The 22,522-nt window shown below is 53.7% G+C and overlaps 1 protein-coding gene across 1 annotated transcript in view; it reads right to left on the minus strand.

The window, feature by feature from the left end:
* Positions 1-12,248, minus strand: part of WNT3 (Wnt family member 3) — a 45,188-nt gene extending 32,940 nt beyond the window's left edge. The window contains exon 1 of the mRNA XM_010981758.3: positions 12,169-12,248. Coding sequence (XP_010980060.1) covers positions 12,169-12,248 — 80 coding nt within the window. The remainder of the gene's footprint in view (positions 1-12,168) is intronic.
* Between the last annotated feature and the right edge of the window lie 10,274 nt (positions 12,249-22,522).

Raw genomic sequence — 22,522 nt, forward strand, 5'->3', positions numbered from 1 at the left:
CAGTGCTGTGGGTCACAGCATTTGCAAAATGAAGAGAGAAGAGGGAGAACAAGGTGGTTAAATGTGTGTAGGAGACTGGGTCATCTGGGAGGGATTGTTCTGTGAAAAGGAAGACTCAGTGAGCAATGCACCCTGGTCCTTAAGTGCAAGCTGAAAATCTACCACAATGCTCACGACCCCCAAAGACCAAATGAGAGAATCTGGGTTTGGCCTAAGTCAGGAAAGACTGCAGTCAGACCTAAGGAGGAACTTCCTGGCTGTCAAGATGTGGTGTCACTGAAAGGGCTGTGAAGCCAGGCGTGCCTGGCTTCAGATGGTTTGTGCTGTGGTTGGAGCTCTGGGGTTCACCAGCCGTGAAGCCTTGGGCAACGGAGTAGCTTCCTTGGGGCCTCAGTTTCCACATGTGTAAAATGAGGATAAGAACATCTGCCCCCGAGGCCCTTGGGAGGATGAGTTACTGTGTGTGCTAGGGTTCCTCAGCACGCACCGAATAAGATGATTTATTAGCTGGCCATTAAATTCTGCCTCCCCGACTTGCTTCCAGCTCCTTGCCTGGGGGCTCTGTAAGCCGGGATTTTCCCACAGATAAAATGGGGATGAAGATACCAACCTCATGGGACTGTGTGAGCTTCAAGGAGAGTGCTGAGGTCATAGACTCCATCCTTACTGATAGCTAAGGAAGGTTCCAGAATCTCTCCTGCAGAAGCTTCAGTTAACATGGAGGAGCACGCGGCCTGTGGTTGGCCATTCTCCTTCCTGAAGTCTAGGGGCTGAAGAGGGTGGTCTCCAGGGGCACAGAGAGGAGGTGAGAGGCTGAGAGGACACCAGCCTGACCTCCCTCACTAGTCAGTCTCTGTCCCTTCCTGAGGCTTCATCCCACGAACGGGGGCTTGGCATCTCCCTGGTCAAGACAGGGCCCCTCTAGGGTTTTGCTAATGGGAAGGGCCAGGCTGGCAGTGAGGGACCCTGGTGCTCATCGTGTGTGACCTTGGGCCCGGCCTCCGTCCACCTTCCCACCTGTGCCCACAGGGACAGCAGTTCTCACAGTGGCTGGGTGGGAGACGGGAGCAGCCTAGCTGGAGAGATAGGGTGGAAGCTACCAGGGCATTCAGGCACCTGCAGAACGGCAGCAACAGCACTGGCTGGCTTCCAGGGCAAGGGAAGGTGGGAGGAGCCAGATCTGAAGGTCCCGCCAGGGGAGGAAGAAAACAAAACACAACCATTGGCCAGAAACGAGAGAGCTTCCCAAGAGGAAAATTATGCACCAACTTCAAGTTAAGAGTGAAGCAGTGGGGAGGGTGTAGCTCAACGGTACTGTGTGTGCTTGGCATGCACGAGGCCCTGGGTTCAATCCTCAGTACCTCCATTAAAAAATAAATAGATGAAAACTTTAAAACCTAATTACCCACCCCATCAAAAACAGGTTTTTTAAAAAAAGAAGAAGAATGAAGCAGATCATGGAAAAAAGAAAAGAGGGTGACTTCCGCAGACAAGGCTTTTGTAGACTTGGGGGGAAATACTGACGATAAAGAAACAGAAACTGATCGGCATTCTTGCGACCCAAAACTGTCTGGTCAGGACCAACTCCCCATCTAACAAGACTTTTGAAAAAATTTGTATGTGTCTTGCCTCCTGCCAGAAAGAACTTGAAGTGGCTGACAGCAAATGCTCATGCCAAAGACAACAAATATTTATTGAGCATGTACTATGTACTTGCCAGGCTCAGAGAAGACAGTGGATGGGAGACAGCATTTGCCCTCAAGGAGCTTATAACACAAAACACGTGGGATTGCGTAACAAACTGAAAACAGAAAGTCAGGCTCAAGGTGAAGCAGAAGACAAATATGCCAAGTCAAGGTCGATACAGATACAAGGATGGAGCTCACGTTTGACTCTGGGTTTTCTAACAGCCAGGACATAAAGGGAAACACACTTTAACTGAAGGGAGAAATCACGCTAGTTCCTCAGAGAGAAGTCAAGGTGAATATTATATTGTAAATGACAAGTAAAAACTCATCTATATCAAAGATACTAACACAAGAATTGGTTTAGGCAAGAAAGAGGATTCTGTCCAATTGTTTTCTGGTATGTGTAGGATGGGAACCAGGTGCAAAGGATCATAAAGGACTAAGTAAAATGATAAATCTTGTAGCTGGACGTAATGTGAGAGGCCATTACTCTATCTCTTCCCTGTTTCACAGGTGAGAAAACGAAGGCCCAGGATTTGCCCAAGGCCACTACCCTCCCTCCACCCCCACCCAGGCAACAAAACAGTCACATGGCTAGCTTCGTACCTGTGGAAAGCTTGCTAGTGACTTGCACATATCCCCAAAGAAGAGACCTCCCAGAGGTTCAGAAATAAACCCAAAGCAGCAGCTTTCAAGCTGAAGGTCACATGTATCTTGACTCAAAGCCATCCTTTGGGGACCAAGGTAGAATACGAGTGAGTAAATTCTTGCCCATGTAAGAAGTCCACTTTTGAGTCTAAATAGTGGTAGAAGGAAAAAGGTTTGGGCCCAACAGGTCATGGGTTCAGAGCACAGGCTTTGTGATCTGAGTCCTCACTTGTAAAATGGGCAGTTTCCTTCCAAATCATGATGTGTGCATAGGAACTGGTGCATACATACCATCAACAAACATACTGACCCATTCCTGGATGGGGAAATAATCCTGCCAAATGGGATTTTTACTCTAAAGACTCAGACACCTAAGCATATAATATGAACTGGTGTCTGCGTGGGAAGAAATAGGACACCGAAAGGAAATATTTGCAAGTGGAGCTGGGGTGGAAAAAAATAATCCCAGGGGAACTGAGACCATGGAGCCAAGGCTCACCTCAGCTTCTGGGACGGCAGTTTACTCAGATTAGATTCCCTTGAGCACCCCCGAAGCTCAGGACTGTTAGCCACATGGGATCTGAGCTGAGCAATGGGAACCAGATTTAGCTGCCCTTTCAAAGTCAACAGAAACAACGTGCTCCGAGCCCCAGGTCACTCCAAGGGACAAGGTTTTAATTCATTCCGTTCCTTAGTCGGCTCACGACCCTGGTTCACATGTACAACTGGCACTGTTAGAAACCTCTTTTGTCCATGTGCCTTTACAGAGTGTACTTATTACACATAGCACAGAGTTGTGTTTGTGTTTACTGACCCCCAGCGTATGCTGGGCACCGGGGAAGGCGAACACAAGGTGACTAAAATGCATCTGTAGTCTAGTAGAGGAGCATCAGACCCCCATAGCCCAGGGTGGAAGACAGTGGGAATGCGCGGGATGGCTGTCCCAGTAGGGAAAGGGAAGGGAGTGATGACATATTCCCTGCTTGGAGGGCAGTGGTTTGGGAATCTAGGAGGGCTTCCCAAAGGAAGAGGGTTTTGATCTGGGTCTCAAAGACAAAATGGAATTTCAGCAGTTGAGTGTGGGGAGGGGAAAGGGGAGGTAGCAAAGTATTTCCATAAATAGACACAGAGGTCAGTAGTCCAGTGTTTCAATGAACAGGCACAGATGGATGTTGGGGAGGCTCATGGGGGATTCTGAAAGGTACAACTGATGTGAGTAGAAGCCAATCCTAGGGTGCCTCGGTGCCAGACAAGAAGTGGGGAGCCATGGGAGGTTTTAGAGCTGGGAGAGACACCCTCAGAGAGCCAGGTTAGGAAGATAAGTGGTGAGGAGCTGGACAGGATGCAGGATGCTGGCTCACTCCCACTGCCACAGCCCCTATTTGCATTCCTAATGGGCCCTGCAAGAAGAGATTGGTTTTCCTCGCTGGCCCAGCTGGCTCTGGCAGATAAGTGGGACTCTGTGCCCAGGGGCAGGGCGCTTGGTCCTGTTGCTCCCATCCCCCTCACCACCCCCAACACACACACATGCACACGCGCGCGCACACACACATGCACACACACACACAAACTGGGTCCTTCCTGTTTTTCCAGCCTAGCTTCAGTGAATGGTCTCCCAATTTGCTAGTCCCTATTCAGGTGATTAGGATTTCCTGACAACCTCAGTCCTCAGAAGAGCCTCTTCTAGCTCCTGGCCCTTCACCCTTACCCTCCTCACCTCTACCTACGCCCCCACTACTGTGTCCCTGCTTGGAAATCCTGCTCTGTGGCTGGCTGAGCCCAGGTCAGGCCTGCCACCTCTGCACTAGTCTGGAAGGGTTTGTGAACGGTGAAGCTGGGTGCCCTTGTGACCACTTAGCCTCCAACCTCTGCTCCTTCCCCTCCGTGATCCCTGCTGAGCCTTGAGACCCCCGCAGGAAGGAGCTGAGAACTCCCCTGTCTGGGTCCTATTCCTTCCTTCTCTATTGTCAATACAAGTCCTCAAGCTGAGACTCAAAGTCCCACTGGGTCCATCCTGAGCACACTTTGACCTCTTTTCTGGTAGGACCAGCAATGATAGAACACTTGTCTGGAAAGAACTTTCTGCTTCTCAAGGCCTTTCATAAGGATGATTCCTCCTGAAACTCTTAACAGCCCCCCAGGTAGGCAGGAAGGGGTTGTGTTGTTGTGGCCCATTTTGCAGATGAGAAAACTGAGGCCTGGGGGGACTCATCCATGATCTCACAGTGTTTGAGTGTAAAATTTTGTGCTCAGCAGTCGCCACCCAGCCCTGAGGTCAGCTCTCAGTGACTTCTCCCCCTCACCAAACAGACAGAGATCATCTGAATAGCTGGAAGTCCAAGGCCAGCAGCTTGTCCGACTCACCTATTTATTGAGGCCCAGAATAGTGAAGGGACCTGCCTAACATCACACCATAACGAGCAGTAGGCCCAGGTCTCAGGTCCCTAACTCGCTGCTGAGAAACCCCCCAGCACTCCACACTGCCCCCTCTTGTCTCCAAACATACCTCCCCTAGATGTATGGGTGTGCCTGACACTTCTGGAATCCACTCCACACACATAATGAGGCCATTTTGAGAAGGCCCGCCTCAGGGGGAACCAGAGAGCTGTCTAGTGTCCCCATCCTGACCCCTGCCAACTGCTGCCGGCTGTACACACCAAGCTGCAAACATAAATAGGCTGCATGGGCCTGGGCTTCCCGACCCCTGCCCCGACACACCTTCCCAGCCTCAAGAGCTGGAGGTGGAGTATGGGGTTGGAAAGCTGTGATGGAGGCTGCGTGGGGACTGAGAGGCAGTCGAGGGATGTCAGGCTGGTTGCCCTGCGGGTCAGCCTTCACAGAGGGAATCCAGACGTCACCCCGGCAAGTAACTGATGGAACAGGGGCTGCTTGTCAACGGCACAGACGTGATTTTAGCTTTAGCATTGAATTGTGGTGACTCCATGAAACATTAGTTTAAAGTGAGGATAGGAAAGTTTCTCTCTCTCTAATACAAGGCTGCCCCTGCCTGGAGAACCTTCTGGATCTAAGGTGGCCACTGTGCCACGGACCGCAGGTTTGCCTGACGCTGAAGAACTGGGTTTCAACCTCTGAGCACACAACCAGGTCCCCGGCCCCTAGCCTATGACCCACTGAGAATCAAACAACAGAAAAGGAGTGAACTTGAAGGAAGGACCTAGAAGCAGCAGTGGGATAGGGCACTAGAAGGAAAGTGTGGGGTTTCACCCACAGGAGGAGTCTAAAAACCCTCTGCCAGTGGGTTAGCTATTCACCTGCCCAGGAGCAGGGAGGAGACCGTGTGATCTTTCCCAGGCCCTCTGCATCTCAGACTCCCCTGGAGGAGTCTCTGGAGATGGGAGTCTGTCCCTTTTTCTCCAACCCCAAGAAGCTCTTCCTGCTCCCCGAGAACAGGGAATTCCCCCAGGCAGCACAGAGAGAGAGGGACCTTGCTCAGAGTTGGGGCAGCTACAGGGACAAGGCCCGGAGGGGGAGGGGGAGGAAGGCCCTCCCCTGCTGCCTCCCCGTGTATACCTCCACCCCCCAAAGAATGTAATTAAGCAGCAGGCCTCTGCCAGGAGCCAAGCTTTCTGCCTTCCGTCTATAAATCACCTTCTGAATCATCTCTCAGCTCCTGGAGGAGTAACTTCTGTTCAGGCTGCTCCAGGCAGCCCCACTGCCACTCCCCCCACTCCCCACTCCCCACTACTGTGAATCTGCCTCCCCCATCCCTCCCTCACCCAGCCCGAGGTGGCTCCAGTTTTCGGAAGAAAATGGCAGTGGCTGCAAGAGTCCAGCAAACTGTAGGGTGGAAGGATGGTTAGGGGAGACTACAGTGCCCTCTCTACTCGCCCTTTGCTTGCTGGGCAGGCAAAGAGCTGAGCTTATGTTAGCCTGGCCCAGCTTCCTCAAGTTAAGAATAAAGCTAACAGGCTCATGGTCACCAGTACCATGTATAATGGGGCAAGTTGGATCTGAAGATAAGGAGAAAACAGAGCCAGGTGGGGCCAACCTGGGAGGACTTCTTGGAAGAGGCAAGTTTTGATCCACAGGCTTGCAGGCAGGGAGTGAAAATAATACGTATATAGTATTTCCGATAGGCCAGGCATTAGCTGGAGAGCTTTACTCTCATTTCACTCATTTAATCTTCACAACAACCCTATGATGTAGAAGCAGTCCCTGTTCTCATTTTACAGAGGGGGAAACTGAGGCTCAGAGAGGTTCACTGGCCCTAGGTTACCCGGGTAATACACAAACATGAACATAGGCAGGCTGGCTCCAGAGGAACATGAGTGTTTGGGGAAAATGAGATTTGGAGGTGCAAGCAGGCAGGCTTGGCAGCAGTAGAGGAGTCAGCTTTGGGATTTAGGTCAGATGGGGCTGCAGAAGGAAAGGGCTGGGCTGCCTAAGGCAGGCTCTGACTGTCTGAATGGGCCTGGGAAGGGCAGGGGAGGCAGCCTTTTCTAGGGAGAGGCACTGGTGCCACCTGGAGCTCCAGGCTTCACAGCCGTGAATCAGGCCCCTGTCATAGCCATGTAGACACTGACAGGCAGAAGGGATCCCTCAAGGTGGGCAAGAAAAAAACGAAGCCCAGAGAGAGGCAGAGGCTTAAAGCACAGAAAAGGAAAGGGACTCATCCTAGGTCACACAGCCAGTTGGTGGTAAACTCTGAACTTAGACACAGAGCTCTCCATTCCAGCTCTACCCACTTCCTGGCACACAAGTAACATGAATGTATAGATGTACTATCAGGATGGCCCTAACCTTTGAGGGAGGGATGAGGCTTACCTCCTCCCCCAGCAAGGAACAGTTGGTAGAGAATGTCCTTTCCCTCCCTGGTGGCTTTAGGAGGATTCCGTGGCTCATGAAAGGGTAGAAGGAAAAGGCTGGAAGATCAAGTCCTGCTCAACCCCTGGGCTGGCTGCATTCTGAGGCCAGAAAGGTCTTCCTTTTTCCCACTCTGCCTGGAAAGGTCTGTTGGCTACATCCTCCTCTGAGAAGAAACACCTCTCCTGCCCACATCCCAGGCTCCTTGTCTCCTGCCCAGACCCAGGAGAGACTTATTCAAAGTCTAGAGAAAACCCCAAGATCACAACTCCCTTCCGCGACCTTCTCAGTCCTGCATCTGTCCAAGCACCATTCAGCTTTATCAGCAGTAAGTTCTATAGTGGGCAGGGTGGGAGATGCTTGCTTGGCTGAGTCTGTTCTTTGGGGATTTCCACCAAGAGCCCTCTTTGTCTGCCTCAGTTTCGCCACCCTCACCAGTGATTAAGCAAGCATCCAGATGCCAGAAAGTGTGGGTGCTGGCAGGGTCTGGCTGAGTTTGCCACTGAGAAAGCTCAGGGATGGAGGGGAGAGGGCTCGCGAAAGGACTTGGCACCACAGTCCAGCTCCTGCCTCCTTTGGCCTCCCCTAAAATTTCTTCCCACCAGGCAGCTGTCCCAGATCCTTCCCAGACCAGAGGCCCTCAGGATAACCGGGGTAGGGGTGATGCTCAGGGCCTAGATATTACACATCACTCACCTCTTGGCCCAGAGCTGTTGATAAAATGCTCTGAGATTCTAGAAATTTCCTCGACTGCTACCCTTTCCCTCATAACTACCCCCCATATATTAACGCAATTTCTTCCAAGAACAGAACTCAGCTCCAGGCTCCTAGTATTATAATAATATTTGACCTGAGGTTTTTCTGTTTGTTTGTTTGTTTGTTTGTTTTTTAAAGCAAAATGTGGTCCCATGGGAAGAACACAGATCAGCAACCAACTTTGCTCCCTTTGGACAGCAAGCCCCGCCCACAGTGGGGGTGGGGTGGGCAGGAGGGCTGTTCACTCATTTCCAAGAGACCTGGATTAATTTCCCCGCTGCATCCCCCCAGGGTAAGGCCTGTCCTGGAAGGGAGACCACCCGGTTAAAGCCTGGCCATCCATCCGATCTGGTATCTGACCATCTGTCTGTCTGTCTGTCTGTGGGATCAACAGCCTCCAGCCGGCTCAGCTCCTTGCCAGTCCCAGCCAAGCCAGCTGTAATTCCTGCCTGTTACAAGTGTTAACACCTGGCCTGGGGCCTTCCTCCCCCGCAGTCTCCAGGTGCCTCCCTGGGCCCAGCCCGCTGACCCCCATGGGGTTTGACTGAACATGTTCACAAGCCTCTGAAAGGCGGGTGGAGGTGGGAGTGGGTAGGGGAGGCAGAGAGACATCTGATGGATGGGGAAACTGAGGCAGGACTTAGGGTAGGCACTTGAGTGGGAAAATGGGTCCCAGGATGGTGGAGAGAGAACTCGGATGTTCTTTTTTCCCAGCTCACTGCACTTGACTTCTGCTGAGCACTTTCACCCCAACTGTGAAGCAGGACAGGCTGGAGATTCCTGATTGAAAGGTGAGGAAACAGAGGCCCAGAGGGTGTGACACACAGAGGCAGGGTGCACTCTGACCCCCAGCACAGGCCCCTTCCATCAGTGCCTCTGCCTCTGGAATGCAGCAGGCACTAGGCTGCGCCCTAATAAGATCGTTCATTTTCCCCCCAAGAAGGAGAAGAAAGACAAGTTCCTCCACCAAGCGCTAACTGGGACTGACAAGAAGAATTATAGAAATCAGTGCTACTGCCACGGCTCCCTGTCCCAGCTCTGCCAATACCTGGCTGCAAGGCCCTGGAGCACGTCTCTTCCTCCCATGAGGCTGTCTGAGGCCCCTTGTAGCTCGGCCTTCTGGTGTACCTTCTCTCAGCGCTGGGGCCTGAGCAGTGCAGGATGCTGGGGGGTGGGTGCCCCCCTTGAGGGGTGGCACAGACAGAAATCCTAGCTGAACGATTTCCCCTTGAAGTCCCTCCTGGGGAATGTGTGAGCTGGGTGGGCCAAGGAGGACAGGCAGTGATGGGCTGAAGGACTGGAATCTGGCTGCCCCGGGGGCAGAGTAGAAACAGGAATCTGAGGCTTGTCTACTCTATGGTCCCTGTCCCAGCCCTGGCCCTTGCCCCAGCCTTGAGAACGTGACTCACCCATCACCCAAGCTCTAAGACAAGATGGGAAAGGAGGGGAGGGCTGGTGACCACAGTCCTCAGACAGGATGAGCTGGTGCCAAGGAAGGCTCCACACCTTCACCCCTGCCCTACCCTGCCCAGCCCGGGGGTCTCAGTTCGCTGTGCCCCTTGCAACTTCCTCGGTAGAACTCTGTCTCCTGCTGGACTGTCCCTCCAGGACCATGAACCCCACCAAGCACCCAAGCTTGGGTTGTCACTCACACTTATAGGTCATATGTCTGCAAACATATCCATAGCCGTGGGCCCAGCCATGGTCACTCGCACTTGAGGACAGGGTCTCAGGCAGACCCAGACACAGCCCCTACACTCATACTTACAAGCACAATCAAGTCATGGCCATGAGCTATAATATCCATTCACAAAGCCATCTGTGGGGCTTTCCCCTTTTACTGTCATGAAGGCATGTGCACACACGCGCACACACAGACACAAACACACACACACACAACACTCACATGCCCGGTCATGATCACAGCCATGCAGCATCGTAAGCAGACACAGGTGCTGACCTCTATGTGGGCATAGATACTTCTAGACTTTCTCTGTCACACACATACATACAATCAGCCACTTGCTGACACTTGTATGCAGAGACACAGCACACCCTGTCACAAGCCACGGATCCCCCAAGCACATCTCACACAAGTTCACATCCACATCACCCAGTTGCAGCACAGACACTCCTACACACAGAGGCATACTAGTATACAGATGACACTCCTTAGGGTCACAGACCTAAAACACACACACACACACACACACACACACACACACACACACACACACACACACACACACACACACACACACCTGTGCTCGGACAAACCAGCATCCCAGTCCCCCCAACCTCCAGACAAGCCATGTGTCCAATATTACATTAGGGCCAACATCCTGGCTTTCCAAATCTCTTCAGCATCTTCCCATTGGGTGGTCCCTATCTAGATGTTCCCCAATACACCATTACACACCAGACCTCCCACCCACTCCCCACCAGCACTGCCAGGAAGTGCCCTCATCTGGTTCATAGGCTGGGGGACCTGGGCTTTCCCCCTGGGTTCCTGCTGCCTGTAGGGCTCCCAGCCTTCTCTTCCCACCCCCATTCCCACCCCAGGGTCCCTAAGAAAGCGAAGAACAGCATGGCCTTGGCCCAGGGATGGGAAGAGGGTGAGGAAGGGTGGGTAAGGCAGGACTGGTTTCTGCAGCAGCCATCCCCCCAACCAGCAAAGCCCCCAACCCGGAATCCCTGGCAGCCCCAGGCGCCCCGTGGACTTCTTTATGTACAGGAGGCCTCAGACCAGCCTGCCGCCACCGGAAGGATGGTCTGGGCAGAAGAAAGACTTCCCCCTTGGGTGTCTGTCCTGGGAGCAACTCTCAGCACCCTCTAAACAGAAACCCCTGGCCATGCCCTACTCCTGCCCCCATCCTGGCCCCAGACATCCAGACACAAACCTTACCACCCCCGAACAGCTGGGGGCAGACTCGAGGTGTGGCCCCCAAATCTCCTGGCTCTGCTCCCCCTATCTCAGGCTGGGCAGGGGGTGGCAAGGCAGGGAAAGGGGGACAGGCAGGTGGCATGGCATCCTGGTGGCACTCCTCTCTGACTTTCATCCCAGGGCCACAGTCCCTCTGCTTACTCACAGATCCCAAATTCTTCCTCCTCACCTCCCACCCCCCCAGGCCCAGGCTCTCCTACATCCAGGAGGGGAAGATTCTTTAATTAAAGTTTTCCGGAATGCAGGGGGCTGGAGACTGAGGAGAGGCGGGGTGTAATTTAGAGAACTGGTTTCAGTGTGTCTTTCCCCTCTGGCCTCTGGGACCTGCCGGGTGGCGATGAGACCGCTTGGAAAACAAGGGGACTCCCTGGAACTGAGGCTCCCAAAGGGCTGTTTATTCCACGGCCAGTTCCCCCATACACATGCAACCCCCCAAAAACACCGCGCCTGGTTTCCCAGCCTTATTTACTAAAAATGTCTTTTGTATCCGCATTTCTCAGGGACGGAATCCTCCTCTCCCTCTCTCCCTTTCTCCTCGGTCCTCGGTTTTCCAAAAGGAACGAATTTGACATGGAGAATTGGGTTTTTGGTCAAAGAACAAACCCACCCCCTCCCAAACAACTACATTTTCAAGAAGGCCCGCTTTTGCCAGGATGGACAAGCAAGAAATGAATTAAATCTGAATTCAATGGCATCTCGGATCAGCAAATACCACATTCACTTCTGAGGCTCAAGATTAATCTAGAGCAGAGTGGGGAGAATCTGATGAAATCCCTCCCCTGCCCCGGGGATCCCCGAAGCCATTGGGGTCTAAAATATGAAGGCAAAGGGGGGTTATTGTGGGGAAATCTCTTGATGGAGGCGCCGGCGGAGGTGGGGGTGGCAATGAAGGAACAGGATGATTTTGCCCATGAAGACCCCAAAATGGAGAAGAGGAGTGGCTGGGCCCCAGGGACATCGTTAGATTTCCAGAAACCCAACTGCAAGCTAATGGAGGGTCTTCAGGGCCCCCAGATTGGGACGGGTGGAGGGTTAGGATCTAAGAATAAGAGACCTTCTGAGACGGGGAAAGTCCTCCAGCCTCTGCAGCGAGTAGCAGGGAAAATGGTGATTATCAGAGAAGCCAGGAGTTGGATTCTGAAGGCGACACCAGCAGAAAATCCAGGGGGGTGGGCGAGTGGGGGGCTGGAGGGAGATAAGAAGAAAGGAGCCCCAGCCCTGTCGCAGACCACCCCCAGCTGGCGCCCCCCACCTCCCAGGGGCTCCGCGGAGAAATCGGGCAGCGGGCAGATTAGAGGAGAGTCTTACCACCAAATTGGGTAGCCGGCGAGGACCCTGGTGCCACAGAGCAGGAGGCCGAGGAGCAGCCCGAGCAGGTGGGGCTCCATTAGAAGCGGCGCCGAGGAGGAAGTTTGCCCGCGACCATGAAGAGGGGGAGCGACGCCCCCAATAGTTGGAACAAAGTCCACTTGAGATTGGAAATGACTTTCGAGCTTGTCAGAAGCGCACCTCCACCCGCAGCTACCCCCCTCCCGAGCCCAGCGCGGAGCAGCCGGGTTTGAGGATGTCAGCGAGCAGCCAATCAGCGCCCGCGGCCTAAGGTAAGAGATGAGTCTGTAGTTCAGCCTGTCAATCACGCGCCCCTCCCGCCCGGCCCACGAGTCGGGCTCCGGGAAGGGCATCGCCCAGCAAACTTGGGCAAAGCCCGCGCCCCGGACACAGTGGGAACTTGGGGGGACACGGCACCTTGGACCCTCTGCGTCCGGGACCGCTGCGGCCCCCCGCCCCAGCCAGGTTTAGGGAGCTGGGGCTTTGACGGGGGCGTTCACGTGGTGCCGGGTTGGCGTGGGTATTAATGGGTGGCTCCTTTTCTCTCGGAGAACCGTGACCTCCTGGGACTTGGGCCCGTGAGGAAGCGAGAGTAGAAAGCACAGGGATGTTTCCAGAAGCTTCGTTCGGGCAGGACAGGATCCGAGGGTCGTGGAGGGGGTTGGGAAATGCAAACCCTCCCAGCCTCCCGAGCCCACGAGCGGGCCGGCCACTCAACCCTGCCGCGGGAGGTCGCTTCCCGGGTGTCCGAGAGGCGCGCAGAAGGGTCCGCGGAAGCTCGAAGGTCTGGCTGCGGGCGGCGCCGGGGGACAGATCCGAGTGTCATTTGAGTCTTTTGTCAGGGATCAGATCGGTATCGGGACCTCCTGCTGCCTTTGCATTTCCTGCAACTGACACCAGCGGCCAGTTGCATTTCCTGCCCGGCGGAGCCAGGTCACTTTCTCCTCCTTCAGGGGTTCAGGCCGGGCCTCCAGCTCAGGTCAGAAGGATGACCGCAATCCCATTTGGATCTTGTGGATGAACAGTTTGGGGCACGTGAAATGCAGCAGCCCCAGCAGGGAGCAGCTGGGGTCCTTGGAGGACCTTGCTGCCATTGAGACCCTTTCCCTACCCAACTCTCCTGCCTGAGGCCCTGGGCTCCAACCTGGAGTTTGGTGGTAATGCCCCCTTTCCCTGCGTGGACACCAAAATGTATCCACATACCCCACCCCTTGCCATATGAAAAAAGTCCTTCCAAGGCCTCTGTGGGTTCTTTCTCCCCTCTCCCTCTCCAGAGTCAAGGAATTAGGTCTGGCTTGAGTGGTACTGGAACTGAAGCCAGATTTGGAGGAACTTGACCCGCTGTCACCTGGGCACCTGTCCAATCCTGCTCCCAGACCATTCAAGGCTCCCAGAGGCACTGGGGGCCCTGGAGCATCCCTGGGCCCCTGGGCAAAGAAAGCAAGTTCAGTGAGAGTGGGTGAGGACAGTGACTCCTGAAACTGTGGCAGAAAGGGCAGCAAATGAGCCCACCCCCAGCTCTGTGAGGCTGTGATGGTGGCCACTCCACCAGGCAGGGGAATGGCTGGAGGAAGTCCACACCAGGGAGCCAGACATTCCTGGCCTTTGATGTGGGCCACCTGTGCCCATAGCTTGAACCCACTGCCCCTGCCCATCTGAAGAGCCCTCTCTGTGCAAGGCTGCGATGGGCGCGGGAGCTCGGAAAACTTGGCCCGGGGGCATCAAGGGTCGGGAGAGCCGCCTGGGCTTGTCATGGCTTCTGCCGCGTTCCTGGCCCGGTGCTCAACTGTTGGGGAGGGAGGGATGAAAGAGAGGAGGGGAGGGAAAGGGAGAAAAGGGAGAGACAGAGTAGTGAAAAAAGAGAGAGAGTGCACCAGTGAGGGCCAGAAAGAGGGAGAGAGGGGAGAGAGAGGGGAGACTAGCAGAGGGAGCCCAAGGAGAAAGAAGGGAAAGAAAGGAGGAGAGAAAGGCAGAGATGGAAAAGGATGAACAAGGTGAAGAGAAAACCCCAATCTGCCCAGGATGGTGGATGGACTGGAGGCTGTGGAGATGGGGACCTTTAAAGATGGCCCCATGGCAGACTGATCCTGGGGCACTTTGTTTCTGATTCACCTGGAAAGGCGGTTGCAGTGGATTTGCCATTGTCTCTGACCACGGAGCTCCAGAGCCCTGACTCTAGGAGTAGACAGCCCTCCACACACACCCTCATGGCCTGCTAATTCCTACCTGGTCCTCTGCCACGGGGGCTTTCAGCAGGTTCTTTGATCAGATGTGCCTGCTGGAACTCAAATCCTGCCTGACAGTTTGGGGGGGGGGCTCTGAAGCCCCATAATTGTCCCTCTGAGAGCTGAGGATGGCTACCTTCCCGGGTCACCAAGACACTACTGTGGATACAGTGTGACCAGGAGGCAGGGATGGGCTAGATGACCTCTTGGGGTCATTTCTGGGTTCCAAGATTCCACAGGTGCCAGCTCTGGGAGATGGGGGCAAAAGATCCCCGAGGCTGCAGGTGGGGTGGGGGTTGGCTGAGACTTGCCCAGCCAGTGGCCCTGGGCAGTGTAGGCAAGACTGGCCATTCCCTGAAGGGACTGTGTCTCCTGATGCTTCCTCCAGGCAGCCTGGGAACACTGGGGGTTCTGGGTCATGAGCATCATTGGCAGGGAATAGAAAAGAGACAGGGACACAAGTGGGTGGTAGGGTGGAATCCCGGACTTTTTGCTGGCCTCACAGCCTTAAGAAGTAAAGAAGGGGAGGACCGGAGGGGCCGAACGGGAGCCTGCTAAGACGCCCTGGAGAATGGGAGCTGTGTGGGGATTTCCCCCAACTTGAAATCTCCCCAGAGGAGGGGATTCCTGAGCCCTTTCCCCTCCCCTGCCAGGTGTCCTTCCTTCAACACAGGCTTAATTTCCTTCCTCCTGCCGTTCCAACGCTGCCGGTGGGAACAGAGCTAGTCCTTGCCCTGGATGGGGAGGGCCCTGCTGAGCGTCACAAAAGGAGACTCTCTCTTCATAGGCACCTGCACCGCACGGTGGGTTGCATTGGATGGGGAAAGGGTTAAATTCACTCCAAGGCCAGCCAGGTGGGTGGGGTGGAGGCGTCCGGGCGTTGGACCCCAGGGGCTCCGCCTGAATGGAAGGGTGACCTCTTGAAAGGGGCCTGGGGGCTGAGGGGTGGCACGTGGGAAGCACTCTGTGTTGTGTGTGTGGATATCGGGGATCTCAAACCCGCCGGGTGACTGCCCATGCCCATCCCACCCCTACCTCCCTAGCTGCCCCGAGGTTCCTTTTGACGCGCTCCCCCTGGGCACGCTGTCAGCGCTGTGTATTCAATGCCGCTCGACCCAGACTCCTGCGGAGGTACCGCCGAGACAAAGGACTGGGCGGCCAGGCCCCAGCCCGCCCGCAGAGGGCTACCGGTCTGTCGCGAGGAGGGAGGAGGAAATCTTCCACTGAGGGTCGTGCGCTTCATTTCTGTTTGGAACCTGCCCTTAGGCTGCAGGGGCCCAGGAGGTGGGCGCCGGGATCAGCCTGGGGAGGATGGAGGGAGAGGGAAAAGGCTGCTGCCGGCTGGGGAAGTAGCACGTGCGAAAGGCCTGCAACCACGCACCTCCCGCAGGGAACCGCACGAAGGGTGAGCGTGGCGGCTCCACGGTCTCAGGCCCGGGGAGATGAGCTTTTAACTTGACTCCAAGAGCTACAGCAGCCGCAGAACGGTTTCTAGAGAGCTTCTTGGAGGCCCCTAGAAAACTAGACAACCAGAGAGGGCAACCTGGAGGCAGGCAGGCCGTAGCGTAAGTGGTCGGCGCAGGAATTAATCGAACAAGATTTTTTTAAACTGCCCCTTGTAGAGGCAGCGTCCTGGAAATGCCTGAAGCCTGCACTGGGTAAGCACAGAGGTGAGCAGCAAATGCCAATGGAACGCACAAAGGCATCCCGCCCGCCAGCCTTTCCATGGACCAGCCCTGGCGCGCCCCCTGGCGGCGGTGCTGATAATAAGGCAGAAACTCTGCTGGCGAGGAAGGTGACCCCGCCCCGCCCTGCGCCCGCTCCGCAGGCTGGGAACTGGAGTCTTTGTTGGTGAGCAGCCCGGATCTCTGGGGATCCCGGTTAAGTAGGCATCCTCGTGACTGAATGCCTTTAATCTACTTTGCAATCCCCGAGCTTAGCTGAGGATAAAGTGTGCGTGGCTTCGGGCTCCCCTCTCCTCCCCACCCAGGTGGGTCTCTTGGGAGAGCGGGCCCCAGATGCCGGACGCAAGCGGGCGGAAGTGATGTGAGGTCCCGCGCTCGAACCGCCAGGAGGGGACCCTGCGGCTGGTTAAGCCTTGTGTCGAGATCTGGGAGGCTGCGAACGGCAGGATGATGTCACCCAGTCCTTCCTGGCCTGGCCCACCCGCACCCCAAGATCACAGGTGCCACCTGAGGGGCAGTAAAAGGTTTTCCCTGTCATAGTAGTTCCTCCCGTCTTAGTCATCTCTAGTTCCCTAAGGGCTTCTTGGAAAATTATTTGGGGTCAGTTTTTTAAAAGGGAGGGAGAAACAGAAAAATGGGGTGGGGGCACCACCGGCCAGCTGCCTGTCGTCTCCGAGCCTCCTCTGTCCATCTGAGGTGAAGATAATACTTTATATCTCGTGGGGAGTTGTCAGCGTTAAATGAGAATCGTGCTGACAGAATGCCAGACCGCGATGGTGAATAATAAATACTGGGTGTCTGTCTTCTCTTAGGGGCTGAGGAATCAGTGGCTGTCTTGGGTTGCTCCTTCTGCCCCTGTCAGCCTCAGCTGAGCAGCTCCTCGGGTGCCCAGGAGGCTGCTCCAGAAGGATTTACCCAGAAAAATCTTATCTGACACCCCAACTTGAGACCCACCTCAAAATCTCTTCAGAGAGATCCCCCCACCCCCCATACAACTAGCTGCTCCCCCACTCAGTCCCTCTGGGCCTTATTCCACTTTATTTTTTTCTGCATAGCCCTTAACTCTGACCTTATATTACATATATTTTGTATCAAATATGTCTGTTAAGTTGCCCACTTAATGCTGTCTATTTCCTACTCTAGAATCTAAATTCTGCTGAAGCCCCAGCACCCAGATCAGGGTCTGACATGGAGCAGGCTCCTTATAAACATTGTGGGTGACTGAATGAGGGAGTGATGGAGGAGGCAGAGGCTGAGGCCTCAGACAGGGGACCACTGTCTTATGTCTGAGTTCCTTATGGCCCTTTGGGTCCCCATTGTTAGTAGATCTTGGCACCTGGCACCTAGAACTCCCCACCCAGGCCAGCTACCCAACTCTGGTTTTTGGCTCCTGTTTCCCTCTCAGATGACTCCTGCATTACCCCAAGTGGGCTGAGATCAGGGTTGGCAGCTGGTTAAGAAGTTGCACTGCACGGACAGCTGGGGCTTGGTGGGTTCGTGCTGTAACCCCTCTCTCTGCCCCCTTTTCCCTCCCTCTTCTTCCCTTTCTTCCTCTTCTTCAGTCTTTCTCCATTCTTTATTCTGTCTGCTTTTGCCTTGGAGCCCTGAATCCCCACCCAGACATGGCTAGCCTTTCCTGGGGCCTTAGGGCACTCAACCAAGCTCAGTTCCTGCCCAGGGAAGTGCTCCTTCCCCAGGGAAGTAGAACCAGACCTGTGCATGGCTGGCTGTGTGTGGTTGACGTGGTTTCTCTTGGTCAGGACTGTCACTTCCAGTTTTCCTTCTACTCCCCAGTGGGTGGCACATAACCAGGTAGGGGAGGTGGGCAGCCCCTGAGGCAACCCAAGAGCCATCTCTCCTTTCTTCTGTTTCCAACCTCAGCCAAGCCAAGGCCCCCTCACCCGGGCTCCAGGGCCAGAAAGTGTTTCTGTTTTTCCCATCACCCACAAACATCGACTTCATGCCTGCTGTGGGCAAAGCCTGGGGCTGAGCTCTGTGGGAGGGGTGGTCCATCGTCAAGGAGACTCCGGGAGCACAGGAGGTCCTCTGTGTGCACAGAGGGGTGGCTTATTCATTCAGTACATTTTCACTGAGCACAGGGTGAGTCCTGATGGCCAAAAACAGTCCAGGTTTTGGCCTTGCCATCTGTGGGAGAGACAGTCACCCAACAGATGATCGATTAAATGTTTCCTTTAAAACCAAGATAAGAGCTGTGAAGGTTCCTTTCTTCTCAGGGGTCTTGTAGGGCAAGAGTTTTGTGGGGTACATAAGGGAGATGGCGTAGAACAAGCCCAATGCTCTCCTTGGAGATGGTGCAGAAATTTCTGGTTTGTACCCTCCAGACTTCTGCCAGCTGATTACTTCCCCCATAAAGCAGGGCAGCCAGCAGCAGCCATTGCTGCAGACTCACATGGGCCCAGTATGTGGCTCTGGGTCCAGGGAATCTGGATATGCAGATGTGAGCCCAGTAGGCTGGCAGGGGGGTCAGAGCTGTCTCATGAGCAGGGGCCCAGGAGCAGGTAGGTGTCTGTGGCTGGCACAGGTGTAGGCAAGTCCTTGGGCAGACCAGGGGCACTTGTTCAGCATTGCCCCACATTGGCAGAGCCCATCTCTTCTGCTTGTTGACCTTGGCTTCCAGGTAAGGCCTGAATGGAGTTTCACGTATCTGGCTGGAGAGACCCTCTGAGTGGTTATCTTAGAGCCCAGATCTTGTGCCACCACCACAACCCCAGTGAACCCCAGTGCTGCCTCTTACTGTGTGACACTGGGCACATTACTTACCCTCTCTGAGCCTGTTTCCTCACTTGCAAAATGGGTATAATCACACCTGCTTCAAAGGGCTGTTGCTTGTTCAGTGATTTCTACGATGTCTGAAACAGCAGCTGGGACATATTAAGTAATGGGTAAGTGCCCCTTGCATTCCTTTATGACAGTCAGCAGCTCTTTCTTGAGCCTCTTGAGGGCAAAGGCTTCTATCTAGGTTGTAGTGGCCTCTTCCTCTAGGCTGGCAGGGACCCTAGTTTATTCTGGTATCTACCTCTCCCCTACCTGGCTCACAGATAATCCTGATTGGTCTAAGCCAATAATGGAAACCGATTCCCCTTGCAGGGATTCATTTAAGGGTAGGCATGGGACCCAGTTTAGGCTAATGAGACATGAGGGGAGTCTGCTGGGAGATGCAAAAACTTTTGTCTAAAAAGGTTTTTGTGGCTCTTAAAATGATACTAAGGCATCCCTTTTTCCTGCTTTTGGACATCATTGTGTCTGGGTGTGATTCCCGGAGCTGCAGCAGCCATCCTGTGCCCTAAGGGAAGATACCTGAGGATGAGGCTGACTAGCTGAGGAAGAACAGAACAAAGAGAGAGAAATAAGGTGGGTCTCTGACACCATTGCTGAGACATTAGCAGGGGAGTCCTGTCTCGGAAATTCTTGTTATATGAAATAATACATTTCCTTGTTGTTTTGGCTACTTCAGGTTGTTACTTGCAGCCAAAGTCCTCCTAACTGATACCCGTGTCTTCCTGCCCATGGTGTCTGGTATAGGGCAGTTAGACTATGTGTGGCTAACTGACTTACAAAGTGAATTGCTTTAATTTAAGGGCTGGTTAGTCCTCTTTTTCTTGGTTTGGGGGTTTAGTCTGGTTGGCAGTGAGGTTGCAATTGGAGCCTGGAGCTGGAAGACTCACTCCGAGATGGCTTGGGGGAAGAAGGAAATAACAAAAGGGAGGGTGTAAAGTTGAGGTGGGGCTTAAAATTATTCTGAGAATATAGTTCCACCTGGTGTTGCCTTTTCCTTCAGAACCTGCAGCTTAGCTGCTACTCGATACAGAGTATCTTCTGAGGGTGATGGAATGGTTTGGAATTAGGTAATAGAGATGGCTGCACAACTTACTGAATGTACCAAAACCCACTGCATAGTTCACTTTAAAAAATGGTGGATTTCTTGATGGGTGAATGATATCTCCATTAAAAAAGAAAAAAGAAAAAAAAAAAGAAAAACAAACTGCAGCAGCTCACCTGCCTTCCTTCCACACTCTCTCCTCCACCTGTGGTCTCAGCCCTCCATTCACTGGCCTCCTCAGGCTCCCATGTGTGGGGAGAGGCCCCCTCCCCCACACCCACACAGCACTTTCTGAGGTTGCTGCTCGCAGGGGCTGGTAGAAGGCTGGTCTGGGGACAGAGGGCTGAGTTCTGCTTTTCACCCACCATTTTCAGGCCTCTGTTCATCAGCCTGACCCTTTCACCTGAAGGGCCAGAATCTCCTCAGGTCTGTCCCCGCTGGCCCCAGTGGCCAGATAGCCTCGGGTTTGGGAGAGGGTGTCAGAATAATACTGTGGGGGTCATGGGCTCTGTGATCAGACAGAACAATTTCCAATCCTGGCTCCACTGCTTAGCTGTGGCTTTGGGCAAGTTATCTAGACTTCTGTGTGCCTGTTTCCTTATCTGACAAATGGGTATATGTACTAATTTTACAGCTCACAGGGTCAAATGGCATAATTTACCCCAAGAGCTTGGAACATATAGTAGCCAATAAATGCTGATTCCCCAAGATTTATTACTATTAACTTGTAACCAAACAATGGCAAAATCTTGAACTGACTGTCTCATGATTGAAGGCCAATGGTAACAATGATGACATTCCCAGCTCTCCTGCTTTGCATGGCCCCAAAGCTTCCTTTCCCTCATCCTCCTCACCTCTCACTACCTTGACCCTCCCTGGTCCCCCCTGCCTTTTGTTCTACACATTTAAGGGAGTACTGCTAAGATGAGAAATTATTTTCTGAATCCCAAATCAGAGGATGTGGCATAACCAAAATATTTTTCTTTTATTGACTTTTATCTTTTTCACCCTTCTCCAGAATTTAAGAAAGTCTGAAATAAAGTGGCCAAAGTTTAGAAGTTGGAGAGCATTTCCGTGGCTAATGGTCATGTTTCTCAGAGGCAGAAGAGGACCACAGATACCCCACGAGATGAAGTGTGGTGTTACATTGCTTTTAGTCACATGGTGAGAAAGCTCATTTATTCATATTTCCTACACTGTTTCCCTTCATTCCTTCTGAGTATTGTTGAGGGAGGAGAAAGTCTGTTTGGTGCTAATACAACACTTACTAAGATCCCTTCCTAATAAAGAGAGAAGAAGCTTTGGGAAGCCATAGTCTCTGGTCAGAAAGAAATCACACTTGAAAACCATAGTAGTCTGAAGTTCCCTTTTTAACTGAAGTTCTTAGGGAAAGCAAATCAATTTAAAGACAAGAGTCAAGACAAAAAAAAAAAAAAAAAAAGAGTCAAGAAAATCAGTTTAAATAAAAGTGTTAAGAAAATAGCAGAACAGGTTGCACTGCGCCCATGGAGTGCAGGTGGCCTGGAAGTGCCTACAGTCTGGAAAACCCAGGATCCTAGGGACCACAGAGCTGAGTGCTTGCAGTCAGGGTGCCCTGCAAGTTCCACTGTGTGGTCAGGGCATCGTGGGGGCTAACACTTGCTGGTTGGCCAGGCCCCAGCAGTGAGCTAGCTCCAAGAGCAGGCAGAACAGGAGCGCACTGGAGTTGTACCTGGAATCCATCCTGGCCACGAGCTGAGAATCACCCCAACATCATATCTGCCTTGAAGTACCAGATGGGAGACTTGGGGCCAGCCATCCAGCCTTATGAATGCTTTGGAGGACAGTGTGGCCCAGCACCAGGCCTCTGTGACCCAGATCCTTGTGTCGGGGGAGGGGTGGAGGAGGAAGTTTAACTGCCTCCTGGTTGTCCAGACGGGCTGAGCCTCCAGTCCAGGCCTGACAGAGGCTTTCTGCATGGGGGAGGTGGAGGGACTTGAGACAGGCAGGTCAGCGCCCAGAAGTTGCATCGGTCTCAGAAAGCCACCTGTTTCCCTCCTGTAAGGTGCGTAAAGAGCCAGAGGAGAGAGACCATTAACCAGGGTTTTGGCCCCAACTCTCTCCTGACTCTGTGTGACCTTTGCAAGACACTTACCCTCTCTGGGTCTCAGTGTCCCTCTGGATACAAGCGGCTAAATGAGGAGTTCCTCTGGTCCCAACATCACCGATTGGGTGGTCTGCCTCCCCGTGATCCCTGTGACCATCACCCTCTGTGTTCCTGCCCCTTTCAGGGCAGACCTGGACACCGGCCAGAGCTGGCGGCAAGCCTCAGGCTGGGGCTCTCCTTTTAGGTGAGGGGTTGTTGGTGTCCAGCCCTGTGAGGCCCTAGCAAGGCTGGGCAGTGCCCAGTGGCCCTATTGGCAGGCTCACGGCGCTAACAGAAGCCGGGAACCTGCAGGGAAGGGAGGAAGGGGAGGAAGAGGTGCCTCGGTGGGGGCGGTTCTAGTGGCTGCCCTCGTGAGCTGCTGGAGGTTACCAAACTGAGTTTAAGCCTTGGTCCCAGAACACAAAGCCTCGACTCTGGGGGCTTGACCCCTCACAGC

The sequence above is a fragment of the Camelus dromedarius genome, chromosome 16, assembly GCF_036321535.1.
Source record: "Camelus dromedarius isolate mCamDro1 chromosome 16, mCamDro1.pat, whole genome shotgun sequence".
Classification (NCBI taxonomy): Eukaryota; Metazoa; Chordata; class Mammalia; order Artiodactyla; family Camelidae; genus Camelus; species Camelus dromedarius.